Source organism: Carassius carassius, chromosome 32 (genome assembly GCF_963082965.1).
Source record: "Carassius carassius chromosome 32, fCarCar2.1, whole genome shotgun sequence".
Taxonomy (NCBI): Eukaryota; Metazoa; Chordata; class Actinopteri; order Cypriniformes; family Cyprinidae; genus Carassius; species Carassius carassius.
Window position 1 is genome coordinate 13,971,008 of NC_081786.1, and position 19,455 is coordinate 13,990,462.

Sequence of the window (19,455 nt, forward strand, 5' to 3'; positions counted from 1 at the left end):
TTGCTGTTTCACTAGTCTCACGTGTATACTTTTACAACTAAAGGTGAGCCAAACCCAAAACCCTTAAATATTTATTGGAAAAACAAAATCTAATTAAACTGAATAAAAGTTAGATGTGCAGAGAAAATATATGCCTCATGCACTCACATATATCACTGGAACATAATAATGCTCTCCCGTATTGATTAGCATTTTGCTACACTATAATTTCCCATGTCCCTTGCGTTTTTAATGACGTTTGATAAACGACTACTGATCGCGAGTTGTTCCATAGCGAGATGAACATCCGGGTTTGTTTTTACCCTCCATAGCAACCGCAGCGCGTCCTCATGGCAACACAAACAGACAAGCACTAATGCAACGCCATCGAGTTAAAAAAGGGTTCAACCTGCAATTGTAGTCTTTCAATTTGTATTGCTCTTTTTTTTAGTTGAAACTGTGTTTAGTCTGCAATGTGTACGAAAATGAGAACATTTCATCCTTTGGCTAAAGGAGAACTGAAAACGGAGGGGTTTACTGTGAAATCCACCATGAAGAATTCAGTGGTGAGTGTAACGTACGTTGATTTGTTTTGAAATGTTGTAGTGATTTCTTAAGTTAAACTAATACCAAAATATATTGATAATAAACATAGTATAATTACACACAGTATTTCAAGCAACCATAAATAATACTTGCGCAAAGTAGGCTTTATTAGTGTGTCAAGCTATATTTTTCGTCTGCATCAAACGAGTCAAATGATTGATTCATCCTAATTATTCGATTCTTTTAACTCTGTTTACTATCATCACGCCTGTGGTTGGTTACAAGTGAATTCCCTTATCCAGCATCCTCGCTTAATTTTTTTTTATTGAGAATAGAAAAAATAACAAACAGAACATAGCATAAGACAGTCAGTGCAGTACAAAGTGTGACATTAATGAGTAACGGTATATGAAAATAATGTCATAATATTTTAAACATGTTAATGACTTTTTGTTTTTTAACAATTTCAAAGAAGATATAAAAAATCAAATTCCACTAAAAACACCTTAAATATTGTGGATGAATTTAGGCATTTTTGTTTATGTATATAAAATATTGCCCCCAATATAAATAAATTCACAATGTATTCAAGTCTTGTTAAAATTGAATTGAAATTCAAAGTACACAGTAATATCCTTTAAAGAGAACATTTTTTTTATTTCACAATAAAAAAAAAACAATGTCTTAACTCCTCTTTCTCATTTTTTACAAAATGAGCATACAACATCAATATCAGAATATCTTGAAATTATTGATTTAACAGGGTAGATGGTATGCACAATTTTAAAATGTATTTCTTTCGTTTTGTTATTGTTACAATATTTAAAGGTGATTAACCAAGCAGTCTTCAAATTATTATTATCAATAATAGAGTTCCAAAAGAATTTTCCTCTAGGCGTTATTTTATTTTGTTTTCGGAAAACAGTTCAAATATGTTTGTTATTTTAGAGTTATAGTGAATATGACTTTTAACAAGATGAACAAGAGTAGGAGGAATAGCTTTAATGACTGAATTAAATTTCTTAAAATGCATGGGGAAACTGTGGATTCACATGAATTGTTCATAAGTTAAAAGATTCCCATAATTATCAAACATATTCATAACACACTCGCGGTCTTTTCACTTGACCACTTGACTTCTTCTATGACGTATTTACTGTATTTGGCCCAAGTGTTCAAGTGAGGATGAAGACCACAAATACTTTTCATTACCTGATAGGACACAATGATAATATTGTAAAAATGCAAGTGTTTACATAGCTTTATTTAAATTTGAAATACTTTGCATTTTAAAATCAACTTCTAAATGTCTGTTCAGTAGTCCCCATAACATAATTTTAATTTGTGGTGCTTCAAATTTTCCAAATGTTGTACAAAATAAATATACTAATCTGTAATTGCAATAAAACGTGTAGCACTTTTTTATTTACTACCAAATTATATGTAATAGCTTATTATTATTAATATTCAACTTACATTGCAAAGGTTCCCATGACCTCTGACATGATGCATGATGGGAATCACTTAAGCCTCGAATACCACTCTGGATTTAGTGTGTTAAGGGCACTGCGCTTTGGTGTTTTTAAGATCTGGACAGTCATGGGCACTTACTTCCTGTTGCATGAATGTGCTCTCAAGTGCCAAGACCATCAAGTGTGGGTATTTGGACAAGGCAAATATCTTTTGTTAATGAATCATTAATTTGCCTTGTTGTGAATGTAGTTTTGATGGTCATGAAAATAGATTGTTCATTCCATTCATTTACTAGTAGATATGCCTGTTCAATCATTTTATTCTTGTTCTTGTTCAGACTTGTTTAGTAAAGTGGGTGTATTTGTTCACAGTCTATGGTTCAGTCTATCCAACCAATATGTACTTCACAGCCCACGCTTGAATGATATTTGCTCACGCTATAGTCAGTATTAAGTAACCGCTATAAAAATTATATAAAAAAATGGACTGTTATTGTTTGTGAGGCGAACACAAATTAAGAATTTTTTTTATGAAATCTGAGAACTTTCTGGCCCTGCATAGACAGCAACACAATACTACAATATTCCCAGTTCAAGAAAAGTATAAAGGAAATCAATAAAACTGTCCATGGGACATCAGTGGCTCAACTTTAATTTTTTGAAGCTACGAGAAAACATTTTGTGCACAAAGAAAACAAAAATAACAATTTATCCAACAATAGTTCTCCCCAAGTTACCGCCATTTTGGAGAGTACCACAAAGCATGTGCGCCCTTAACCCCAGAACGTAATCAACATAATCAGTGTTGTTTACATTCAAGAGAAATCACACATGCCGAACGTAAACAACGCTGATTATATGATTATTAAAATCTTTTTTGGGTGAACTTACACTTTAATGGTGTAGTTTCTGTTCTAACATGCTTGTGCTGGTTTAATGTCCTACTGTTTTAAAAACAGTTTCTGATCTGTTTCATACACAACGTTTCAGTTACATTTATTAACACAGGTCATAAGTGATTTCACGACTTCCCCATGAATTGATTCATACATTGAGAACATGCCTTTTTTTGTATTCATGAAGATGCATCATTCCCATGCATTGATTTATTTGTATTTTATTTATCTATAAAGTGGATATTTTCTAATTTGTTATAGTTAGTCATGATTTGGAGCATTGTCCTGGATGTACTACTGTACATTCTTCTGTATTTCCTTTTTCTCTATCTCCCTCTCTTTTTTTGCACATATACTAGCATCTACAAAACAAACAGTCACTGCAAAATGGACTTTCTGCTTGCTTTAGACATTTATTTCAACATAATGTGGATCCCATTTTTCACCACACAGCTGACAGTTACCCATCATTCTCATCGTGGCCCACAACATCACCCCCATCAGTGCAGGCTGCGCTGTAATTGCCTAAAATAGGCCCGTCTCTTGATAGCGTCTTTGAGTTGGCCAGAGATGAAGATGTATTAGATGCCCGTAACAAGTATAAAAGCCCATCAGTTTAAACTGGCAGCTCTTATCGCCTGTTGAAAGATAGTATTTTCTTATTTTAGACTAAATCTCTGCAGTAGTTGAGAGGAGCATTTTAAAACATAAGGCAATATAGATGGATTTAGAGAAATAATCTGACATGATTTTATATAATTTACATTCAGTTTTTTTGTCCTTCATAAACTGCGTTTGTTAGGCTTCATCCACACACCATGAAATGAGCTATTTCACAACATAGATTGTGTTCATTTATTTTGCGTCTTTATGTTCAAAACTATTAACACATGCACAGACACACAAACGTCCTTTAGCCCACAGTTACTTTCACTAATGAGCCTGTTTAGCATCTGCATGTGACTAATTAATTACCCTCCTTAACTCATGGCTAAACCCTCACTCCTGTGCTTAAACTGACCTAAATTTCCCCTATGTGCTAATTAAGGTTGTGATCTAGACTGTGGTTCCTCACAGGAGATGCTGGGTGTTGTTGAGGGCATGTCTGTTAATTTATGACTGTTCCTCATTATAGCCATCAACTCACATCAGTGTGACAACCAGCTTACTCTTAAATTTAAATAATAAGTCTTTCCTAAAGCTAAACAGCTGTTTTATTTTGCTTATTTTCCTGCTCAGAAGGTGCAAATGTTTTGCACTGTGCAGTTTTCCTCACGCTTCACCTCTAGCAAAGTTGTCATGAGGATAGTTTTGATGGTAAAATATTGTTACATTTAAGGTCAAAAAGTTTACTGACATTTACTGTCTTACATTTACTGTTATTCCTCTAGTTATTTATAGTGGACAATGGATCAGATGTCCTGCACCTGGACAGGAAATAGCTTACTTCTGCATTGAAAAAAAGTGGGTACAACAAAGGTAGATAGTGGCCAGTGACAAAAGTGCACCATAAAATAGGACACATTTGCTCTATTTTGAAGAAATAAACAAGGATTTTTTAAAAAACTATTTCTTTTATTCTTGTTTTGTTTTTGGGATACATTAAGATATTTTATGGTGCTTTTAAGTCTTTTTTGCAGCTTAAAAGCTCCCCATTCATTTTAATTGCTTGCAAAAAACATGACCAGCAGGCTAATTTTGTGTTCCATGGAACAAGATGATATGGGTTTGGATTTGAAACATGAGGGTGAGTAAGAGGCCGTTCACACAGAAGTATTGTTTTTCCATGTAAATGTGCTAGATGAATGTGACACATGGCAGGAATAACTTGCTGTCTGTTAATAGAGCATATTATCGTTATCTACAAATCGATGTGGTTCTACTTTCAAAGCTGCTAATCCACAGCATATTGACACAGCAGCACACATATCCTGCTGGCTGCATTAAACATTTAGAGGCGTGTTGTTCATCATGTGTGTAAAAGGTAGAAGAGTCAGAGGCTGATTCATCCAACCATCACATTCTCTCTCTGCTGGCAAGCTCATCACTGGATACTTTAATATCTCCCATACCTCTCCTTCTGCTTAGATATGCAACACAGAGGAAAATTCGTTAAACAAAATGTGTCATCCAGTCTGTGGCGTGTGCACTTCCATGTGCACACACAGATTTTCAAAAAATGAGAAAGATCTACATACACATACATTTCCTGTCAAACTCACCAGCAGTTCATCTTCGAGCACTATCTTACCGAATACACGATGCCTTTCATTACTGTTAGTGATTGCACCAGAAAGAGAAAGGGACAGAGTGGAATATTTTTTCATGTTATTCTGCATTCTCCTTCATTTATGTCTGTTCGCGGTGTAAATTAATGACTGACACAGCCAGGGAGTGTTTACTTTGATGCCTGTGTTATGACTAACTCAGAGCCATAACAAGCGATAGGAGACCATGCCACAAACAAGCGGTACAAAACATAAATTTATTGTGTATCCAACACGGTTTAAACAACAAAATCCAAATATGGGGTGTGTGAATGTCAATATCAGTAGTGTAAGGCAAATGCATTGATGTATGATGTGTATGAGTGCAAGTGTTGTGTAACAAAAGGCAAAAACTTAAACTCAAATGTGCATCAGTGAAGAATGCTTGCATCCCGAGCGAGGCATGGACCTGAACAGGTCAACAGAGCAGCGTTTAAGCTTTTAGCCACAGGAACGGAGCAGGAAGAGAGCCCCGAATCCAGCAGTGAATCTCCTATTTAAACACCATTCTCAGGTGACAGCAACAAGACAGGGACCCATAAAGGTACCCTCCAGCTACCAGTATCTCATGATACAATTTTCTAGGGTAGGCATATCTTACCTAACACATTGGTGACCGGGACAATGCGTCTGCCACCACATTGTCCCACCCCTTGATATGCCGAATGTCTAAGGTGTAAGACTGGAGATGAAGAGCCCAGCGCATCAACCGTTGGTTAGGAGTCTGTAAAGTGCTAAGAAAAGTTAGTGGATTATGGTCAGAGAAAACTACCACTGGACCAGAGCCCAGATACACACTAAAATGCTGCAACGCCCAAATAAGCGCAAGCATTTCTTTTTCTATGACAGAGTAGTTTAACTGATGACGATTACACTTCTTCAAAAAGAAACATACAGGTTTGTTAATCCCCCCATCATCCTTCTGCAGTAACACTGCACCAGCCCCCACCATGCTGGCATCCACCTCCAGATGAAATTCACGATCCCATCGAGGAGCCACTAGAACCAAAGCATGAGAGATTAGCGCTTTAACCCTCTCAAAAGACTGCTGGCATACCAGAGACCACACATACTTGGCTTTTCCTCTCAGAAGATCAGTTAAAGGTGCGACCACTGTAGAGAAATTCCTACAGAAACACCTGTAGTAGCCCACCATACCAAGAAATCTCATAAGCTCCTTTGTCATTGGTGATGGAAAGTCATCAATTGCACACACTTTAGTACGCACTCTTGGGACCAAGAGACAGGGTGACGCCCAACTAAAGTCAGAGGGAACTGCTATCTTATTCTAAATCATGTACTTAATCTCAGCCTCCAAGTTTTTACGCTTTTCTGGGTGAACAGGATATAATCTTTGCCCAATTGGCTTTGCCTCCCCCACATCTAAATCATGCTTTAATAGCGTTGTACATGGCGTATCTCCAAATGGGTAAGGAAAACTTCTTATCAGCCTAACCAACTGTGTCTGCTGACATGACTCTAGATGACCCAAAACGCTTTCCAATTTATCCAAAGCTTCCTTATTTTTCAGCCGACCAGACATCATGACCTCATCAGGCTCTGCTAAATCCTCCACCTCCCCTACAACTGAAGAAGAGGACCTAGCCAAACAAACAGGATGAGTTTTGGACAACTTTAACCCCCCCCCGATTCCCAAACGACTCACGCGAAACATAAGGCTTCAAAAGATTAACATGACAGAGCCGAGCTTTTGTCCTACGAGCTGGAGTAGAAACTAAATAGTTTTGTTCAGAGAGCTTCTTTAATACAGAAAATGGTCACGAAAATTTTGCTTGCCATGGAGAAGTAATTATAGGCAAAAGAGCTAAAACCTGGTCACCTGGGAGAAACTCTCTGTGCTCAGTCTGACCATCATAATGTTTCTTCATCTTAGTTTGTGTCTTAGCCAAGTTTTTCCTAGCCACCTCCTGGGACATATAGAGCCTATACCTGAACCCATTCACAAAGTCCAGTAGGTTAGTTGGTGGCTGAGCTTCCTTCCAGTTGTCCTGAAAAAGAGCCAGGGGACCCCGCACTTTATGACTAAAAATCAAATCATTAGGGCTAAAACCTGTACTTTCTTGGATTACCTCTCTAAGCAGCCAGCAACATCCACGGTAAAGCCTCTTCCCAAATCACCCTGCATCTGAACACACAATGAACGCAACATGGACTTAAGCATTTGGTGAAACCCCTCCAAAACACCTTAGCTTTGAGCATGATACTCAAAGCTTACTAGTCAACTGACAGGTGTGACACGACTTAATATATGCGGACACATCCTTTTTCAAGCAAGGCCAAAAAAAATACCGCAAAACCCGGTCATGCGTCTTCCTGACACCCATTTGTCCAGATTGATCATGAGAAAGCTGCAAAACAATCACCACTTGATAAATCGGATCACCAACAAAACCCTCAAACTGCGGCGTCCATTTTCTCATCAAGATATTATCATGCAAAAAATAACAACGAGAAAGATTTCTGACCTCGACAGTAGAACAAACCCCATCCATACAATCTCCTATTTAAACACCATTCTCAGGTGACAGCAATCAAGTCTGATATAGAGGAGGAGCAAGAGAACAAGCAAAAACAGGCCAAGGGCCGTAACAGCCTGTTGTGAACGGGAGGGTTTGGTAGAGGAGTGCTTTTTTATATTTGTGCATTCTGGAAGGCTGCACTGTCAAGAGTGTGTTAAGTTCTGTAGGTCTCAAAGAGGAGAGTATGAATTTACAAGCGTAGCCTACATTTATTTAAAGAGCCTTGTTTGTTACATCTAGAGGAGTGGTTCTCAACTGGTGGGTCTTGACCCAAAATTTAGTCACAGATTATGCTCTGATAGGATGAGAGGAATATAGTTGCAGTCAGGAGGTCCGAAATGGGGCCTAAGCTTTTGACCTTCTTTATGTTCCTGCTCTCCCCTTTTGAAATTTTATCTACTTTATAGCATCGCAGACAGAAGGCTAAAACAGTGCTAAATGCAAATTATGAATTGACAGTTACCCATATAATCTCAAATAATTAAAGATAAAATATGGGCTTATCAAAGAGAAAAAACATACTTCCCATTTTCATCTTTCCATACTCATCTTTTTTGTTAACATCAGACTACCAACTACTATTAAACTTAATACTGTTACTTTTTTGTCCCAGTATGATGTATAAAATTAAACACATGCGTGTTTTATTTATTAGTTTTTTTATTATTTATTTCATAAGTAAATTTAATTTCTACTAAATTAAGCATTATAGCCAGTAGATACTTGCTTCGCTACCTTTTAAGCTCATTAGATCATTAGACATATTATTTGGTCTTATGGAACTTTTTTCTCATAAAAATTCTGTCTGTTATGTCATTGGCTGACTGGGCAGTAGGGCTGTCAAAATTGCTCAAAATTGACATTCGAATATTCCCTCTAAAAAATACACGAATATTCGAACTATTCGAACATCTGGTTGCGCATGTTGTCAATGACGCGCATTACGTCAATAACAGGCAAAAATAACACAAAGAGACATAACTACTTGTATAGATAGTCTATTTAAGTTTAAACATACATGACAACGTATTACCTACACAAAAACAAGGAAATCAACTAATGGCCAAGACTGCTGACCTCAAGCTCTCTCACCCTCACGTTCTCTGCGCATAATGGTTTAAATGAACAAACACATTTTTGTGCAAGCAATTTAAAGTCGCGACTGTTGTGCCAAATATAGCAGGCTTCATTCAGTGATTGAAACAAATATTAATATTAATTGAAGTTTTACAGCATATAGAACTGACATTGAATCCCCCGAGCGAGATGTGCTGTGGTAAACATGGAACTTTTCCTTGACATGAAACGATAAATAATCACCTCGGATCCATTGCTTGACAGAACTCCCCGAAGCGTGCCTCATCCGCGATACTGATCGGTCTCATGTCCTTACAAACGAACGAAATTATTTTATCCGTTATGGTCTCATGTCGTGTTGCAGACAAAGAGCTTGCGGCGGGCGATGCAAAGTAACGTTAAGTGTCAAGATGTGACTGTTTAGCTGGAGTTCCACACATTATGCCATGCTCATTTGGGTGCACATTTTTTAGATGTGACCTCATGTTGCTAGTTGTCGAATGGTATGCTAACTGTATCTTAAATAGCTTGCATACAACAATCTCGCGGGTCAACAATTTTACCTCATTTTCTCTGCTGCGGTCGAGTTGGGCTCTGCACTTGCTGCCATCTTCCATGAAGACGCTCAACTTTCAGCAGTGATGCTGTGCCAGACAGTGCGACTCCTGTGAGGCTGTGACCTGTTCCTGAACCCTAAGGCGCGCTAGCGCGCCCACTCGCAAAGCAGACAACCACGCCTCTACTACCGCGGGCCTTTTTTCTACCACATTTGTTTTTTATTGGAATATTAATTTTCACCTTCGAAATTCATTTTTTTTAAACAATTCGAATACATATTCGAATTTAGAATATTCGTTGACAGCCCTACTGGGCAGTCATGCACCTACACTCTCGGACAGACAGCTACTTCATTACTTTCTGTAGGTCATAAACAAAGCCCCCATCAAGGGCTGTCCATAACCCAGCTACTTACATTCCTGGACATTTAGCATCGCTTCAGCACACACCACTGGGCTGAGATCTGCCTCTAAATCTATTAGTCTACCTCTCTCTGGTCTTTTCCTGTGGTCGCTGATGAATAGCCAGTCTGTGTGGTGAGCAGCATGATTTGCTGATAACAGCAAGGCCATTTAATGCCTTAAAAGCTGTGAATCTTGAAGCACACAGGCTTATTATGCTGCCAAGTATTTGTGGCCATAGAAACTGAATCAATATCAGGCCTCGCATCACCATCTTCTTTCCCATTTATCCTGCCACAGAGGATGGGTAGAAGAGCATTTTATTTTTTTCACGTGGAGGTCTTCACCTACTTTTAAAGTGGGAAAAGCATCACCCTTTCCATGCAAGGGGGCAGTCAACGTAAAGAAGTAACTAATGAAAGGCATTTCTGGAGGACAGAAGGGAAAGAAATAGAGTAAAAATCCATACAGGGAGCAGTAGATGTTCCTACATGGTCCAATCAGTGACAATCCTTTTGTTAGCAGTTTATTTCAGAGCTTCATTCATTTATTCATTCATTCATTCATTCATTCATTCATTCATTCATTCATTCATTCATTCATTTATTCATTCATTAATCTATCAATCCGTCCATTCATCTGTTTATCTGACTGTTTCCTTCCATTCATGTACCTTCTGTCTCTATCCATCAATTCATTAATCCATGTTCTTGTTTGTCTCCATTAATTTATCCATCCATCCTTCCATCTTTCCATCCATCCAGTTAGCTGTACTGTCCAACCATCCATCCATCCATCCATCTGTCCATCCATTCACCTGTACTATCAATGTACCTGTCTATCTTGTACTATCGATGTACCTGTCTATCTCAATCCATCCATCCATGTAACTGTCTCCATTCATCTATCCATCCATCAATCCTTCCTTTCATCCATTCACCCATTCATGTACCTTCCATCCATCCATCTGTCCGTTCATCCATCCATGTACCATCTGTCTCCATCCATCCATCCATTCATCCATCCATCTGTCCGTCCGTCTGCACGTCCGTCCATCCATTCATCCGTGCACCTGTATCATCCATACATCCATTCATGTGGCTGTCTGTCTCCATCTTTCCACCCAACCATCCATCCATTCATCCATCCGTCTTTTCATCTGTACATCTGTCCATCCGTCCATCCATGTAGCTATCCATTTGTGTTCCCATCGATGCATCCATCCATCTGTCCATTTATTTATCTGTCTCTATTCTTCTGTCTGTCCATCCATCCATCCGCTTGTCAAGTCTGATGGAAAAATGGCAGGGCTGCATCTCAGCACTGATGCTCTATTGATCAAACACCCTCTCTGCTCCTAAGGGCCTTGACGGAACACATAGCATCTGGAAATGTTATTGCCTGCATAATTTTTCACCTTTCTCCCCTTTCCCTGGGCACTTTTCTTGTGCATTTCACATTTCAAACAGCAACATGAAACTGTGGATTAATACTTTAGAGGCTGCATATGCACGCTAACTTCCAAATGCTTTCTTACTTTAAAATGAGATAGCTGTGGATTCTTTTGCACTTTATAGTTTATCTCCAAAAGCACCTTGTTTTGAAAAGCTGCTTTAAAGATGAATGGATAATGGGCAGAACTCAGAAGAATGTTTGTGCATGTCAATCTCTGGCTCTCTGTGACCTTTTCTGTGGTGTTGACTAAAAGTGGTACTCTGGAAGACGTTGCCTCTTTAAATTAAGTTCTCTGTTAAAATGCCATCTAGGCTATATTTAAACATATTTTTCAGAATGTAATAGTTGATATATGCTTTTTCCATAATCTATTTAACTCTGATGTTTGTCACATGACTAACTAGTTATTCAGTAAAAACATTGCTGTCCATCACTGTTCTTCTCTTGTTCTCATTGTTTCACGATACATCCGAGGTGCATTTTTTATAACAGCAGTAACAACTTTTGCAGCTAAACATACAAAGTGTCTGCCTTCTAACTTCCTTCTAATACCCTAGGCTTTGTATGAGTAAAATTACAGTCATAGATGAATGTGAGTTTTCAACAGGTTTGGTATCTCAGTAAGAGTGACGTCGATGCCCAAGATCAGGCTGATATGAGGGACACGGGATAAAAAGGAAATAGTGAGAGTTAGAGCATGACTCAGATAAAGCTGTTAGATAGAATCTGTGACCCATGATTGGGGTTCGATTCTTTGTCTTTATGGATAGCAAGCTTAGGAAAGTATGATTGGATGTGTTTGTCAATAGCGGTTAGTGCGTTGCAGACAAAAGACAATCAATACGTAACATATGCTAGTTGCTCTTGAGATAAGACTTACAACCGTTTGGCAGGAAGGGAAAATATCAATGTCACCTTTTCAGAATAAAAATTTGAAAATAAATTCTACGTTGAAAAAAATAAATCAAACCGATTTGTTGTAGGTTCGAAAGCAAATAGGATCCTGGAGGGAGAAAAATTGGAAGTAGACCAACGAGTGAAAAACAAATGAAACAATCATGAGCAAAAGGAAATGCAGAGTTTGAGTGAGATGAGCCTGTTGAAGCCTGAAGATGGATACATGAGGATTTAGCAGATGGTGAATTCGATTCAATATGACAGTACGACAAAGAGTGCCCTTGAATCTGATTCAGGGTCATAGCCATAGAATGATCCAGGTGTCATGGACTAATATCTCTCAAGGCCTTGTGACCGTCTAGATGCTGTTAGCACAGGAGGAATCATGGCTAGAAGGAAATCAATACACTCTAGAAAAGTCACATCATGCCAATATGCTGCACAATGTCCTTTCTCTGACGTTCTTCTTTAAAAATCTATAAGAAGTACATTGCCATTATGTTGACCTGACCTCTTGGGAAGCGTGGGCTATTGGGAGTCCTAAATGAATTGGATCAGCTAAAGAAGAGACTAGTTAAACAAATAAATAACAATAGGATGCATTATGTGATTACTCCATCTGAACCCTTTTCCTTTTTTGGGTGATGCTTGTGACAGACGATTTAATTCAAATTGACTTACTGTACAGTTATTACAGGGACAGTCCTTGTTGAGAAACCTTAAGTTAAGTGTATTGCTGGATAGTTCACTGGCTCATGGTTTCCAGCCAACTGTAACAGTTGCACCACATTAGCTAGCAGCACTCTGTCTGTAACCCATAGCCTAGGTTACACCCATGATACAAATGTTTCCATGATTATCTGACAGATAATTCATAGCAATTGCAATTTTTTGTGATTATGTTATATTGAGAATTGTGTGGAATTTATATTTTTCTAATTCAAATTTGTTCTAAATTAAATAAAATAAATATAAGTAATGTTAGTTTCAACCATCAACCGTACAAGGCAGCCAAAAAAGAAAAACATATTTTATTGATTAATCTCTTTTCTTTGAATACATTCTTTTCTTCACAAAATGTTTTTGTTTCTTTGAATCTTTTAACATGTGTTTTATCTTTCAGACTTTGAACACTGCAGTGCTGACTTTCTCTTCTTAAGAGCAGTCTTTGTGTATATTTATAAGGGAATGTCCCTCTTCTCTAATATTGTCTACTTTGATTAGGAATTGTGATTTTGGTTTTGGTTTGGTTACTCGGAAGTCGCCATCATGTTTCTACAGTAGCCCTAAACGGACGAGCTGCTCTACAGGGCGTGTTTCGTAACTTTGTTGTTCTTGCGAATAAAACACTGACACAATGATGAACAAGTACATTAACATCGATTTATTGAATAGAATAAATATAATTCCTTAATTTAACTTTGTAAAGAAATCTCATTGCTCTCTGCTGTTTTACCAATGACATCTTTACCTGTGTTGGCCACTGTAGCTTCTCTAAAGGGAGGGTTGAGCGGAGGACTGAGCCGTTGGCTGCAATTCGCAATCTCACCACTAGATGCCGCAAATATTTACACACTGCACCTTTAACTCGAGTGTTACTTTAGAGAAATGTGATGTATGGAACATAATTAGGGCCCAAGCACTGCAGTGCGAGGACCCTATTGGAATTGCTCCGTTTATTAGGGCCCGAACACCGATGGTGTGAGGACCCTATTGTATCTGCTCCATTTATTATTATTATTCCGGTTCTTCTTCTTCTCCAAAATGAATCACATTTTTGAGGGCTTAAACATGCTCAAAAAGTCGTGAAACTTTGCACACGCGTCAAAACTGGTGAAAATGTTCGTCTAATATAGGATTCAGAAGAGGGTTTGGCAAAATGGCTCAACAGCGCCACCTATACTAAGAAAATCAACAGCCTTCCAGCTATGTTTCACGTACATGCCCGAAAATTGGCACACAAATGTAACACACCAATACCTACAAAAAAGACTCTTGGAGCAAAATTCTAAACCCAACAGGAAGTCGGATATTTTTAATATAATGATCAAATTTTGTGCAAACCAAATTAATCTAAAGGCCTTTGCAATGTTAAATTGTGAAGATCTTGAGTTTTCATCAAAGGGTGTGTCTGTGGTGGCCTGGCGAATTTCGATGATTCGCCATGAAAAATAAAGTTGCTGTAACTCAGACATACAATGTCCAATCTGCCCCAAACTTCACATGTTTGATAAGACTCCGAACCTGAACAGATTGACATGCCCACATTCAGTTATAGTCACAGCGCCACCTATTGGCAACAGGAAGTGACATATTTTACACTTTGACGAACTACTCCTAGAAATTTTATGACATCAATGTCTTTTTTGTGGTCAGTCTAATATAAAAGCCTGTTCGAAGTTCAGTTGTGAAGATCTTGAGTTTTCGTTAAAAGGCGTGTCCATGGCGCCGTGACGAAGTTCGATGTCTCGCCATGGGAATAAAAGACGTTAGAACTCAGGCATAAAATGTCCGATCTTCCCCAAACTTCACATGTGTGATAAGAGTCCTGGCCTGAACAGATCTGAAGGCCAATATTCCATCGGGTGTGGCAAAATGGCTAGATAGCGCCACCTATACACTTTCAACGGAGTGCGCCTCGAGCTATGTTTCATGTACATGTACGAAAATCGGTACACACATGTAACACACCAATACCTACAAGAAAGTCTCTTGGTATGAAATCCGAATCCCAACAAGAAGTCGGTTATTTTGAATTTTCTCTGCAAAATTTGTGTTGTTTTTGCCATTTCCAGGGGTTGTACTTTAACGAACTCCTCCTAGAGATTTATTCAGATCAAAACCAAACTTGGTCAGTGTAATCTAAAGCCCTTTGCGATGTTAAATTGCGAAGATCTTGAGGTTTCGTTAAAGGGCATGTCCATGGCGGCCTGACAAATTTCGATGTTTCGCCATGAAAAAGGAAGTTGCTGTAACTCAGACATACAACGTCCAATCTGCCCCAAAATTCAAATGGTTGATAAGACTCCTGACCTAACCAGATCTACATGCCCATATTCAGTTATAGTCATAGCGCCACCTGCTGGCAACAGGAAATTACATATTTTATGCTGCGACAAACTACTCCTAGAAATGTTTTGACATTAATGTATTTTTTGTGGTCAGTCTAATCTAAAGGCACCTGTGCAAGGTTAAATTGTGGAGATCTTGAGTTTTTGTTAAAGGGCGTGTCCATGGCGCCATGACAAAATTTGATGTCTCGCCACAGCAAGAGAAGTTGTTGTAACTCAGGCATAAAATGTTTGATCTTCCCCGAACTTCACATGATTGATAAGAGTCCTGGCCTGAACACACCTGAAGGCCAATATTCCATTATAATGATAGTGCCACCTGCTGGCAACAGGAAGATTGGCACATATATGGAATATACTTTGATTTATTCCACTTATATTTATGACTTTAAATGCATATTTCTCAACGTTCACCTTTATACTAAAGCCACTCGCTGCCGGTGAGCCCGGGTGCGAGGGCCCGTTCATCGCTGCTTGCAGCTTTAATTAGGGCCCGAGCACTGCAATGCGAGGACCCTATTGGAATTGCTCATTTTTGAGGGCCTAAACATGCTCCAAAACTCAGGAAATTTACATCTGATATAGATTTCAGAAGTGGGTGTGGCAAAATGGCTCAATAGCGCCACCTGTTATATTTCAACGGAGTGCTTTGAGCTACGTTTCACGTACATGCACGAAAATCGGTACACACATGTAACACACCATTATCTCCAAAAAAGTCTCTTGGTACAAAATCCAAAACCCAACAGGAAGTAAGTTATTTTGAATTTCCTGTACGATTTTTGTGCAGTTTTTGCCATTTCCATGCCTCGTACTTTGACGAACTCCTCCTACAGTTTTAGTCGGATTGTCTTCAAATTTAGTGAGGGTCATCATAAGACCTTTGTGATGTTAAATTGCGAAGGTTTTGAGTTTTCGTCAAGGGGTGTGTCCCTGGCGGCCTGACAAAGTTTGATGTTTCGCCATGAAACAGGAAGTTGCTGTAACTCAGGCAAGCAATGTCCAATCTTCCCCAAACTTCACACGTGTGATAGGTGTTCTGTCCTGAACAAACACCCATGACCAAATTCAGTAATAGTCATAGCGCCACCTGCTGGTAACAGGAAGTTACATAATTAACACTCTTATGGACTCCTAGGAACATATTAAAAAGTGTCAACAAGTGTTAAATAAGCTGGCATCATGCTAGATACATACTAATACATACTAGCAACACTTAGCTAAGTGCTAAAGCATGCTACTTATGTAGTGAAAAAGGAAGTTGCTGTTACTCAGGCAAGCAATGTCCGATCTTCCCCAAACTTCACAGGTGTGATAGGTGTTCTGTCCTGGACAAACCCTCATGACCAAATTCAGTTATAGTCATAGCGTTACCTGCTGGTCACAGGAAGTGACAAGGTTAACACTGTTATGGACTCCTAGGAACATATTTAAAAGCATCAACAAGTGTTAAATAGGCTGGCAACATACTAGATACATACTAATACATGCTAGCAACACTTAGCTAAGTGCTAAAGCATGCTACTAATGTAGTGAAAAAGGAAGTTGCTGTAACTCAGGCAAGCAATGTCCAATCTTCCCCAAACTTCACACGTGTGATAGGTGTTCTGTTCTGAACAAACACCCATGACCAAATTCAGTTATAGTCATAGCGCCACCTGCTGGTAACAGGAAGTTACATGGTTTACACTCTTATGGACTCCTAGGAACATATTAAAAAGTGTCAACAAGTGTTAAATAAGCTGGCATCATGCTAGATACATACTAATACATACTAGCAACACTTAGCTAAGTGCTAAAGCATGCTACTAATGTAGTGAAAAAGGAAGTTGCTGTAACTCAGGCAAGCAATGTCCGATCTTCCCCAAACTTCACAGGTGTGATAGGTGTTCTGTCTTGGACAAACCCCCATGACCAAATTCAGTTATAGTCATAGCGCTACCTGCTGGTCACAGGAAGTGACAAGGTTAACACTGTTATGGACTCCTAGGAACATATTAAAAAGCATCAACAAGTGTTAAATAGGCTAGCAACATACTAGATACATACTAATACATGCTAGCAACACTTAGCTAAGTGCTAAAGCATGCTACTAATGTAGTGAAAAAGGAAGTTGCTGTAACTCAGGCAAGCAATGTCCGATCTTCCCCAAACTTCACACGTGTGATAGGTGTTCTGTTCTGAACAAACACCCATGACCAAATTCAGTTATAGTCATAGCGCCACCAGCTGGTAACAGGAAGTGACAAGGTTAACACTGTTATGGACTCCTATTAACAAATTAAAAAGTGTCAAAAAGTGTTAAATAGGCTGACAACATGCTAGAAACATAATAAAACATGCTAGCAACACTTAGCTAAGTGTTAAAGCATTCTACTAAGGCAGTGAAAAAGGAAGTTGCTGTAACTAAGGCAAGCAATGTCCGATCTTCCCCAAACTTCACACGTGTGATAGGTGTTCTGTCCTGAATAAACACCCATGACCAAATTCAGTAATAGTCATAGCGCCACCTGCTGGTAACAGGAAGTGACATGGTTAACACTGTTACAGACTCCTAGGAACATATTAATAAGCATCAACAAGTGCTAAATAGGCTGGCAACATACTAGATACATACTAATACATGCTAGCTACACTTAGCTAAGTGTTAAAGCATGCTACTAATGTAGTGAAAAAGGAAGTTGCTGTAACTCAGGCAAGCAATGTCCGATCTACCCCAAACTTCACACATGTGATAGGTGTTCTGTCCTGGACAAACCCCCATGACCAAATTCAGTTATAGTCATAGCGCCACCTGCTGGTAACAGGAAGTGACATGGTTAACACTGTTACAGACTCCTAGGAACATATTAATAAGCATCAACAAGTGTTAAATAGGCTGGCAACATACTAGATACATACTAATACATGCTAGCAACACTTAGCTAAGTGCTAAAGCATGCTACTAATGTAGTGAAAAAGGAAGTTGCTGTAACTCAGGCAAGCAATGTCCAATCTTCCCCAAACTTCACACATGTGATAGGTGTTCTGTTCTGAACAAACACCCATGACCAAATTCAGTTATAGTCATAGCGCCACCTGCTGGTAACAGGAAGTTACATGGTTTACACTCTTATGGACTCCTAGGAACATATTAAAAAGTGTCAACAAGTGTTAAATAAGCTGGCATCATGCTAGATACATACTAATACATACTAGCAACACTTAGCTAATTGTTAAAGCATGCTACTAATGTAGTGAAAAAGGAAGTTGCTGTAACTCAGGCAAGCAATGTCCAATCTTCCCCAAACTTCACATGTGTGATAGGTGTTCTGCCCTGGACAAACCCCCATGACCAAATTCAGTTATAGTCATAGCGCTACCTGCTGGTCCCAGGAAGTGACAAGGTTAAAACTGTTATGGACTCCTAGGAACATATTAAAAAGCATCAACAAGTGTTAAATAGGCTAGCAACATACTAGATACATACTAATCAGACATGGGGACTTGTGACTTGGTGACTTGGACTCGAGTCGACTCGAGTCGCTATTTTTATGACTTGTGACTTGACTTGACAAAAAATAAAATACCTGAGACATGACTCGGACTTGGAAGTTAAAGACTCGGGACTTGACTTGACTTGAGACAGGATGACTTGAATGACTTGAGTGTTAATCACATTATGTTTTCAGTTTGAATATAAAATATATAAATTATTGTAAAAAAATAAAATTGATTACTCAGCTTGAGCGCAGGCTGAGAATCGCGTTGTTATGTCATGACATCATCAGTCATGCCCTCTCTACCTTACGCAGACCACGCCCACTTAGATCAGATATCACATCACATCAACATCTCAGCTTGAGGGGTACTGAGGGTCATCGCTTTTGTCGTCAATAATTCGCGCCTAAAAACGCGTGGAAATCGCTAGTCGCGCCGCTTTCTCATTGTTTCCAAAGCGCTCGGGCAGTTGCGCCCCTGAGGCGTCGAGCGCGTCGCGACCGCGTTGCTTCCATTATGAGCACGCATACCGGTGGCGCATACATGGTGGGATAGGCCACATCGTGCTCGGCTTGCAGACAAGACTCTCGAATCTTATATTTTGCAAGTGCAATACCTTGTAATAGAGGTAATGACTTACGGATGTGCTCTGAGAGAGAGATTGTGTGTGTGTGTGTGTGTGTGTGTGTGTGTGTGAGAGAGAGAGAGAGAGAGAGAGAAACACACTCGTGCTTCACCTGATGAAGGAAACCCAAACTGAGTCTGACTCCAATCACAACCCCAACATTCAGAAACTAATTGACAAAAATCTGAAGT

The 19,455-nt window shown here is 39.0% G+C and overlaps 1 protein-coding gene across 1 annotated transcript in view; it reads left to right on the top strand.

Moving 5' to 3' along the window:
- The first annotated feature begins 326 nt into the window (after positions 1–326).
- LOC132112788 (parkin coregulated gene protein-like) overlaps positions 327–19,455 on the top strand; it is a 114,367-nt gene continuing 95,238 nt past the window's right edge. Inside the window, exon 1 of the mRNA XM_059520450.1 lies at positions 327–545. Coding sequence (XP_059376433.1) covers positions 453–545 — 93 coding nt within the window. The 5' untranslated portion in view covers positions 327–452. The remainder of the gene's footprint in view (positions 546–19,455) is intronic.